The sequence below is a fragment of the Capsicum annuum genome, chromosome 1 (assembly GCF_002878395.1).
Source record: "Capsicum annuum cultivar UCD-10X-F1 chromosome 1, UCD10Xv1.1, whole genome shotgun sequence".
In the NCBI taxonomy this organism is placed as follows: domain Eukaryota; kingdom Viridiplantae; phylum Streptophyta; class Magnoliopsida; order Solanales; family Solanaceae; genus Capsicum; species Capsicum annuum.
In genome coordinates this window covers 103,888,908-103,900,052 of record NC_061111.1, presented here as the reverse complement: position 1 = coordinate 103,900,052, position 11,145 = coordinate 103,888,908, and the positions used below count along the sequence as shown (strand labels likewise).

Below are 11,145 nucleotides of genomic sequence, written 5' to 3'. Positions count from 1 at the left end.
GCGTAAAGGGGTAAAATGATATTTGTACAATACTTAAAAAGTAAGGAAAGTTATTCTTTAAAAATATTTTTTATTGGGGTCAAATATCTAAGCCACCCATATTTAAATCTATGACATGCAATTTCCTGATTATTCTTTTTCATGTTGCTGGAAGCAACTTGGATAGTACTTCCACATGATCCAAGATTAAGAGACCAACTAACAAAGCCATTAGTCGTCAAAAAACTTACATATTTTTTTCTCTCTTTCACCCATGCGGTATCACAAGCCTATGGCAACTAAGCCGAATTCAAAAAGAAATTACTCCATTTCTCGCTAATACAAAGAGCGTCTAGTGAAATGTTGAAGAATCATGGCTTTACGCCTATTTAAGCATTAACACCAACACACTGTTGCCTTTTTATTAACACAATAATGGTAACACTAGTTCACTTATCACTTGCACAACTACACCGAGTATTTTCAAAATACTGGAGCCAGCAGATCCTTCAAATTTACACTCCAAGAAAGTTGATTAGTATACAACTACTGTTCACTTACAGGATTCTCAAGGCGTTTCCCTGAATAATGCACCTTCTGCTTCTCCAAACCAAATATAAATTGCAGTTGTCATTTCTCTATTTCCCAGTCAAACATCGCACTGAGATTGAGCTATTCAACAGTTTAATCACAACTTAGCTTCCTACAACTGAGAGTACAAAGTTTATCAGCAACTTACAGCCAAAAAAGAAATGAAAAAGATTAACCAAAGTAATTGTGGGAGGTACAGTAATAGAACCAGCAGAAAATGACATAGTATAAATTTAATTCTAGAAAGGAAACTGCAGAATGCTCTATCAGAACTCCTAAGTTTCAGTAGTATAATTATAATAGGTTAAGCGCCATCACAACACCACAAATTTTGAGATTGAAATATTTTACAACCAAAACCCAGTTAGCTATGCAAGAGTGGGTACCTTAAAGTCTTGACTATAAACTATCTTAAATTTACTGATATCAAGTCAAATACCTATTTCATCTCATCCCTGTTTCCTTCAAAGGATGTGCTCATTGTTGTCAATGAATAAATAAATAAAAGCAGAGCCTGATACTCACAGGCTTCACAAAACCCAGATAAACAAATACCCTGCATTACCCTAAGGGGTAGTTTGGGAGAATGTATTAGAGAATCTAATACATGTATTAGCCATTGTATTATTTTAATCCTTTGGTAGGATTTTAAGCCTATGTATAACTAATATATAGCAAACCAATGCACTAGCAATAAATGGGCTACTAATACATGGATAAAGACAAAATTGCTCTTTATACACCAAACCAAAAAAGGTTAGAAAATAGTCCCAGCATAACTAATCCCAGTATAACTAATCCGAACATTACTAATCCCGGTAATCCTAATACACTCTATTCAGTACTATACCTATACACTACCAACTGACCCCTAAGTAGATAAGAATTACTAACCGATAGGCTTAAAATAAGAAAATATATATGATACTAATTTTTTCTACAAAATAGTATAAGTATTCTGCATGATCTTTTATATCCTAGCCATTGCATCGGCATTGCTGACAGGCATACCTTTACAATGGCATCCGGTTTAGGATTCTCAGCAGAATTCTTTAAACAATCTGATGCAGTTGTAGCTAGATGTTTGCGATGAGAGGCTCAAGAGTCAATTGATCACTCTCTCTCTGAATCGCGGATTTCTTTTTAAGAGAGAGAGGATGCAGAAGATATCGTGCAACACGGCTCAAGGGATCCTGTAAACCTTCCATCTCATAGTGCCCAAACCCCCAATCTCTTTTTATTTAAGGTCTCCATGTGGGTTCATCAAGGCCTCCTGAGAAAGAGCAACAATAGGCAATTCATAGTACAGCTAAAAAGGGAGGGCAAAAACAACTGTGGAAACAGGCGTTTTACAATACTTATCATTGAGGACAGAAAGAAACAATTTGTTCCATTCTGCAGGTGCCATGCTTGTGGTATAGTCTGCTAAGGTATTAAGGCAATTAAAGTGTCCTTTCCCTAAGCTAACCTCTTTCACCAACCACAGCAAAAAGGCTAGAGAAAGGTCAATGACGAGATTAAATCATGAGTAAAGCCATTTGTCTTGTAAAATATTCTCCAGCAAGAGTACAACATCACATGAGAGTTATTTATGGCAAGACCAACAGGCAAATAGATAACTATAGAGCAGTGGCACCAAATTGGCATCTGGAACAATCCAACGTGGCGTAACTCTTTTTAGATTCAGAAATGCAGTATTTAAACTCTAGATCTAAATTTGGCCCAATTATCACCTTTATCCATCTATCCAAGGGGATATGGATAAAAGTTTTGATTAAAACCTTGAATTGTCTGAAACCTGTTTCAGGTCAAACTTAGGCTTGACAATCCTGTATTACCTGCATACATTAAGCCATATTTATTCACTGATCGATAGAATGGTCTCCTTTTTCCATCTTTAGCAGCGGTTTGGAGCTCACCCCACACCTTTTCCCTGTCTTCCCGCATTATTTTTCCAGATTCTACAACCTGAAAATCAAGATGTCAGCAAAATTATCAAGAAGAATAAGAAAAGGAGATATCAAAATGAAGGATACCTTTGAAAACAAATAGTACGAGGGACGAGGAATCCGAGCGAGATTATTGGCACGATCAACTGCTACAAGTCCAAACTTGGGACCATACCCATCTGCCCACTCCCAGTTATCAGAGATCGTCCAAAACAAGTAACCAAGTACACGAACACCCTGTATATAATAAAAAGATGCACGTCCACATTACCCATCAAATACAACTGGTGAAATTTTGGATATACTAAAAAACAGTCACATGAGAAAAAACCATTATCATGGCTGCATAAGTTGCAAGTAGATGTTCCAACAAGTATGGTTGTCTAATCAAGTCTGTTCCATCAGAAACACCATTTTCAGTTATTACAAAGGGAAGATCAAGATGTTTGTATCTTTCATCAAATTGGAGCAAGACACGGAACAAGCCATCAGGATAGACACCACGCCCAGATTCACTGTACTCATCTGTCTCCACTAGTTTCAATCCTGCACCACAAATGACTTCCTGCTCAAGTCAAAGAAGCGCAGACGAGCTTAATGTCAAAAGATGAGGCAATAAACAAAAGTTTTCTGTTTGAACTTTGTCCAGACAATCCAATACCTGTCCATAATAATTGATCCCAATGTAATCCATCTTGTCAGAAATACTATCCAGAAAAGGTAAAAGGGTCATCGAATTGGCGACTGAAACAGCAGCAACGTCAAACAGTCCATATGGATGCATAAATGAGACATGGTGAGCTACTCCAACAACGGCACTCGATGGTTTGCTGAGTAGCATCAGTCCACAACAATCAAAATAAATCAAGACTGATGAAGGACAAAAGAAAATCAAAATAGAATGAAATTATACTAGATTAAAATGTTTCAAATGATCACATGTACAAGGTCGCTGCTAGCTTAAGTTCAACTATGCTGAAATAGGACTCAGTTTCCTAACAAAGTTCCAAGATGTAAATGAATAAGTGAGACTGCAGCTTTAGAAAGCATGACATTGCAACTCTATGTATGCCAAAAAATTCAAGTTCCCATGTGGTTTGCTTTCGGAAGCTACCGGCATGGTTTCTAACAATCTATTACTTGAAGTAGGGAAATATTGCTTTCAACATAGAATATGCAACCTTGTATCCACTTGCTAAAATATTTAGAATCATATTTACACAAGTACCAGAAAGAACCTTCACATATTTGCCACAAAAATGTTATGTTCCCTCAAATTGAAGACTTAGTAGCAGACTTCTCTGTCGCGAAAATACATCACCTAAAAGGCATCCCTAAAATTTGAATTGATGTTGTGCCAACACTTGAGTAGTTCACTATTTCAGTTCTCCAACTCAATAGTCCTGGCATACATTCTTGTAGATCATATTCCACCAAGGCTTGGACAAATGGGAACAAATCACCTAGTGTTCTGGGATTTGAACCTGAGACTCATGGTTCCCAACCCACTTCATCGATTACTAGGCCAAACCCTTGGTGCTAGGTTTTTACTTTTCATTGATGAGCTTCTAGCTGGCCCTGTTTCTCTTGTTGAAAAATTACCAGCCATGGTAATACAGTAAGCCTGTGCAGTATTCATATTGTCAAATCTGTGGTTTGTCCTACGCTGCCATACACCAGATGGGCTGAATACTCCTATTGGCAAATACTCGCCCGCATATCCTTCACCAAGACATTGTGGATTCTGCCTCCACACTCGCCCGCATATCATATTGATTTAGCTTCGTCCTAAGCCCAACTACCCCAAGGCTAACATAGTAGTGTAGTACACGTCTCAATGACCTCTTTCCAATCTTACGAAATTCTCTTATTTTGGATCAGTCCAATTTCACAATAAGTCCTTTACGAAAGAAAAAATAATATTAATAACAACAAACTAGAAAGGAGTAGGAAGAAAATTAATCAAATAATAAAGTTGAAGTCTCCAAAATACCTTCAAACATGACGGAGAAATGAAAAATCTCATTGTACCCTGGATTGAAAAGAGAAAAGCATAAGGAGTACTAGGAAACCTCTTTTCATGAATATAATCATACGCCTTTGAATGCGCAATTGCTATCCAGTTCATGGTCTGATTGAAGACACCTGTAGGTAAAGCAGAAGTAGCAACCTCCAGCATATCAGGATTACCACCAGGCCAGGCACCAGCACAGTAAGTGAGCATACAAAAGACATGAGGCTCGTTAAAAGTAATCCAATAGTCCACTATATCTGCAACAGAATCAACAACAAGCCTGTACGAAATACATATCCATTAGTTCACGGGAGAGTAGCACTTGCAAGCACATTACAGTGATAAAACGTGAATGCATAAAATTGTGCTGCTTGACAAAGTGCTTTACATGCGATCGTTCAAAATTGCTACTAAATGATACATAATTAAAAAGAGGCTGTTAGCAAACAGGGTGACATGCAGAATTTTAATTTACTTATTCAGTGAAATAATCATCATCATACCAATAGTATGGATCATCATCACTATTCACATATGAATAGTCATGAATGGACCATTGTTCTTGAACAAGATGATCTATAATTTTTTCAAGAATTCTTTCTTGTTAATCTTTATTTAATTTTATCACCTTTAAGATGGTGATTAATGTTTTTTCATCTAAGAAAATTGTATAATAACCCATTAGGCAGTATAAAGAACAAATTTCTCTATTAAAACCTTGTAACATTGATACTGAAAAACATGTGTTTCTCACCTTTTTTCGCCCATACAAACTTTACCTTCTTTTATGTCAGCTTAGTCAATGGTGCAGCTATGGGGGAAAACCAATCAAAAATTCTTCTATAGTACCCAACTTAACCCAAAAAGCTCCTGATGTTGGATTAAGTGATGGGTTATCTAGGATGGTGCTTCATTGCATAAGTCTTCTGAGGGTCCACATGAATACTAGCCCTTGAAATGATGTGCCCAAGAAGGTAACAGACTCCAAACAAAATTCACTCTTACTAAACTACGCATAGAATTGACGACCCTTGAGGGTTTACAACACTATCATTAAATGAGCTGTACACTCCTTCTCACTCCGAGAATGGTGTATTTGTTCTTGATGGTAACCTTATTTAACTATAGTCTATGCATATTCTGAGAATGCCATCTTTCTTATGCACAAATAAAACTGGAGAACCCTATGATGAAACACTGAGTCTGATTAAACCCTTATCTAAGAGGTCTTTAAGATGCTCCTTTAACTTTTTAAAATCGGCCAGAGCTATACAATATAAAGGGATAGATATGGGTTGATTTTAGGAAAAAGATCAATACCAAACTGTATTTCTCTGTCTGGAGGTACCCCTAGCAGATCTTTGAGAAAAACCTCTGGAAACGCATTGACTATATGGATTAATTGATCTGTCAGGGCTTCAGACCTAAAATCATTAATTAAAACTAAATGGTAAACACACCACTTTGATATTAACTTCTTGGACTTAAGATAGGATATGAAACGAGCTTTAGGAGACATAGAACTAACCTTCCACTCAAAAGCTGTCTCATCAAAAAGCTAAAACTTTAAGATATGGGTACGAAAATCTATTGATGCATAGCATGAATGGAGCCAATCCATGCCCCAAATGACATTGAAATCTATGATCTCCATCTCTATTAAATTTAATAGTGTGACTTTATAGAGGACGTTAATTGGAACCTTTCTTTAAACTCACCTAGCAATAAATAACTCACCCACGAGGGTAGAAACTGAGAAGGTCTTAGTAAGTTTTTCGGGGCTTACCCTAAAAGTTATAGCAACCAGTGGAGTTACATAAGATAGATTTGATCCCGAGTCTAACAACACTTATACATCAAGATAAAAGGCATAAAGCATACTAGTTACAACATCTGGTGAACTCTCATATTCATGATAGGATGGCAAAGCATAGAATTGATTTTGGAGATAACCACTGCTGGTACTAGATGATGCAACCTGTGGAGGGCCTAGGTGGCCTGACTGAGCTACTGAATTTGTAGCCTGAATCTGGGAACAAACATCCTTACTTCTCTTCTTATCATATGGACACTCCTTGATCTTATGACCAAACTTGCCATAACTATAGCGACCCCCTTTGCCCATCAAACACTCACCAGGATGGGTCCTACCATATTTTGTACATGAATGATAACTGGTCCTCTCGACCACACTGTTCTGACACCTTGAATTTAAAGTCCTTCCTTAACACTCTTGCTTGGTCCTTGGTACAGGGGCACTGGCTAAGAATGGTGTAGGCAATGATGAGTGGCCTTAAAACTGCGAACGACTTCCACTTTCAGACCTTTGTTGATTGTACTCAAACTATTCAATCCTAGCTCTCTTATTCCTATTCTCTCTTTCTTTGAACATATCCTCTTTAATTTATTGTGCATATTTCATAAATCGAGAAATATCCATATCTCCGATTAGCATGGCTTTCTGACATTCTTTGACCACCAAATTTGATACCCCAGTAACAAATTTACTCATACGAGCTCTAGAGTCAGATAACAACTCTGGGGCATACTTAGTTGAGTGAACTTCAGGAAGTATTCCTTCACTGTCATCGAACCCTACCTCAAATTCATAAACTCCCCCACCTTGGAATCCATCATCTCATGAGGAAATAGCCTGTCAAGAAAGGCACTTTGAAATGCCTACCAACCCATAGGAGTTGCATTATCACCCCTACCATCCTTCCACATGACAAACCAGCCATAAGTAATATCCTTCAATCAATAAGATGTCAGTTTTACACTCTCCTCTATAGTAACATTCATAATCTAAGTAATCTTTCTCACCTCATCAATAAAGATTTGGATATCCTCATCCACCTTTTACTTGTGGAACTCAGGTGGGTTCATCCACAAAAAATCCCAAATCGTGGTTGCAGCTAAGTTGCCATTTTGCTAAAGTGAGATTGCTGCTTGTTAGATTCCCTGAACATTAGCATTCACATCTTGGTCCAACACTTAAAAAGTAACCCAAAATAAAGTATGGGAGACATTTTCATTTAGAGGATCTACGTACAGTGGTGGTTGATCACCATTTTTGCGGGCGTCAGCTCAGCGAGAAGGCATATTCTGTCATGTGAAAGCATGAATTAGATAAGATAGTGACAACTTCAAGCACAATAGATCATGAAAAAAAGGATGATTCCTAACTCGTCCGATAGCCTCTTGCTCATATATGTGGAAGGCTTCAAACTCACCATCAAGACTCTACGTAATGCGGCTTGTTTGACTCTCTAGGACTCTTTAAAAAATTATAATATGATACCAAGTTTGTAATGACCTGGGTATACCTCCTAGATGTCACACGGTTCTTAGGACTATGAGTAGCCCAATCTAACCCTTGTTATCTATATAATCTTAAACTCTTATGGAGCGTGACTAGTATGTACATGTAAATATGAGAGGAATCAACTTAAAATCTTATTTTGAACTTGGAGTTTAATATTAAATAAATAATTTAAATTAAAAGATATGTAGTCTGACAAGCCTCCACTACTAACTAGAGAGCCATTGGGATGACCCCCGTACGCAGATGAAATTTGTAATAAAGGAACTAAAGTAACTATTATCAAGAAACTAAGAATCTGATGAAGTGGGTCCTTGGGCTATGAGGCCTCACCGAATATTGAGATACATAAAATTATGTCCATGATTAATGTGTTGCTGGAAACGAGCACTAGAACCTACGTTATAAGACAATGCAACACATAGACATATATCTATGGGTCAGTACTTTGAAATATACAGTGTACATGGGGGTGAATGCATAATTAAAATAGAAACTAAATATATGCATATGCTTTCTACACCAATGCATGCTAAGTGTAGAGGAATCACCTTGGACTTGATCAAAATAAAAGTCTTTATGATTATAAAACATGAGTAACAAGGTATACTGAATAAAGGTAGTGAGTCATTACACTTTGTTTCTAAAATCTTTACTTTTAATCTTTCTTATGGGAGTTTCTTCTAACCGACATAAACCATGTGAACGATCATGGAATCCAATATATTACCAATATTAGGAAGAGCTATCCTACCCTTGAAATCATAATAGAACCTTAAACTAGGTGATCACTAAACTTAACCACCATTGGGACATAAACCAATGGTGTCTTATAGTTTTCATTAATTTAGGATACGCTCATCCACATTCCCTTATCGGTGCTAAATACTACTCCTAGAATACATATATGCTTATACTTAAGAAATCCACCTTAAAATAGCATAAGGGTTTATAGAGTGAAAACATGTTTTGCTTATCTTTTCTTAAATCATAATAAGAAGCAACACTTATGGATTTCATGTCTATCTTATATCAAAAGATCAAATTGAACTTTAATCATACTGTAATACATATGACTAAAGCTCAAAGCTTAGTTTTTGTTGTAAACTCAATGCTTATACTTAAGCCTTGAAATTCATATTTTCGTTCATAAAACTTATAACAAACTATCATGCTTAATACTTACATAGAAAACTTTCATAAAAAATTCAACAAACTGTTTAAATTCAAATCAAAATAGCCATCTTGCAATTCAAAATCTGAATAGAGGGAAACTCTTATGCACTTAAGTCCTTCAAACACATGATAATGTTAGACTTCAAAAGATGAGACCTTAGGCATGAACCACTATTAAAAACATGAAAAATTCAAATTTAAAGATCAAGTTATTTGAGAACAAGGATGAAAGTGTATCCTTGTTCAAAATCCCACATACATGGATTTACTTGACTTTTAAAGAGATCCTGAACTTAGAGACTTAGGAGATCTTCTTGTGGGGAAAAGCCTAGCCTTTAGTTCTTGTGAATGTGAGTATAAGTAGTGCTGTTAATCAACTAAGAATAGGGGAAAGTAATGCCTCTCTTAAGTTATAAGTCGTGCGTTTGAAGTTTTAAGAGAAGAAAAGACTAAATGGTCCCTAAACTGAACTTATAGAAACTTGACTATCACTCATCACGAGTCACTCACAACTCATAACATATGGTTATGAGTGGACCTAGAAATTCGTAACCTTGGTAGAAACAAAGAAAGTATGCACTATTCTGGCATCATATCTAATGACTCGTAATATGTCACTACGACTTGTAGCAACATATCATAACTTGGATAGAAACTTAGAGAACCAACACTGCTAACCTTACAAACCTCACTATAAGGCTCATAACATCATGTAACAACTCTTAGGGTTGAGTCGTCAAGTGATCAAAAACTTCAATCATTCCACATTGCCTTGGTTAAGACTTGAGAGATGAGTCGTAAGTTCTACAATGACTTAAAAGCATGGGGTGTAACAACAATACAACTACATTGGTGGGAAAGTCCAACCAATTGACAATTTCACAATTCAAAGATGTTTTTATAAGTAGGTTGAGAAAAATAATTATTCAAAACCAATTCCAATTTCAAAGCATCAATAGGGGGTAACAATGACCCCTTAGTTTGTTTACCATTCCCATGCACCCATAAGTTCAAAACTATTAATAAAGAATAATCAATGCATAATAAATCATGAGAAAACAATTAAGGAATCCACCATGTCAAAACCCTTAACCACACCAAACCCACATTAAAAATTCATACAATTAAACCATGTAAAACACATGCTTTTCATAAAATACAAATTGGGGAAGAGTAACAAGCCCAAACCACTAAGATCTACAAAAATAAATCAACTCATGAGCCCTTAGAAAATCAACTTCTTTGAAACCCTAAGTATCTTTCTTGAGAGATTTTAGAGAGTTTTGAGATTGTTTCAATTGAGTTATGAATGAAAATAACCCCTTTTAGTGCTTTATGGTCATGGGGTTTGAGTAGGTGAAAAGGTAATTTAATACCATAATGAAAAGAATGAAAAATTACCGTCAAATCACTACGGTTGTCCTTGTGACTCGTAGGGTATCCTTATGACTCGTAAGGTCCCTCTTATAGTCTGGATAGTGTCCATGTTTGTAGCACCCTATATTTTGCGTGTACTATTCTACTTATGTGTCACTTGATATAGACTTACAGGATAGGCAATGGGGTCAGTATCCTATGTGATATAGACTTATAGAATAGGCAATGGGCTCGGAATTCCCACATATATTAAAACATGGTACGATCAAGTTACCATCAATGAGAGTATTTAAACTTGTGCCCGTAAGTAAGTATTTGAGTCTAAAGGATGAAGTAACCCACTTTAAATAAGTTTTAAGTTTAACTAAAAGTATTTTGATCTTAAAAGAGATTAAAATATTAAGGTGCTTGCTTGGCTTATTTAAGATAGTAGGTGAGTCACCTACTTGAGCCATGTGTATCAAGTTACCAATGGACCAGATTTAGGGCCTACATTAATAGGTTAATTTAATTCCCCAAACTAAGTCAAATAATTTTTGAATAAAATGAGCAGCCCAATACCAAATCTGCCCCAAAAGCCTAATACATTAAAGGCCCATTTTGGACTTGAATAAAGAAAGTAGGTGCATCACCTACTTTGACCTTTTGACCAACCTAATAGCTAAGTATATACATCACCTATTAAGGCTTCCTTGACCAGATTGTTGGGATAAATACACCACATCCTACTTAAATTA

General features: G+C 36.2%; 1 protein-coding gene across 2 annotated transcripts; it reads right to left on the bottom strand.

Annotated features, from left to right (window-relative positions):
- Positions 1-378: 378 nt before the first annotated feature.
- Positions 379-4,923, bottom strand: LOC107878357 (beta-glucosidase-like SFR2, chloroplastic). Of its 2 annotated transcripts, none has more exons than XM_047406725.1 (6): positions 4,592-4,923; positions 3,181-3,349; positions 2,851-3,084; positions 2,607-2,756; positions 2,409-2,538; positions 379-688 (listed from the first exon to the last, which is right to left on the bottom strand). In XM_047406725.1, the coding sequence occupies exons 1-6, from the start codon at positions 4,741-4,743 to the stop codon at positions 675-677; spliced, it is 849 nt and encodes a 282-aa protein (XP_047262681.1). In that variant the 5' UTR covers positions 4,744-4,923; the 3' UTR covers positions 379-674. The 2 variants fall into 2 exon arrangements, with proteins under 2 accessions (XP_047262681.1, XP_047262676.1); XM_047406720.1 differs by lacking the exon at positions 379-688 and adding an exon at positions 1,582-1,843 and having other exon boundaries at positions 4,592-4,912.
- Between the last annotated feature and the right edge of the window lie 6,222 nt (positions 4,924-11,145).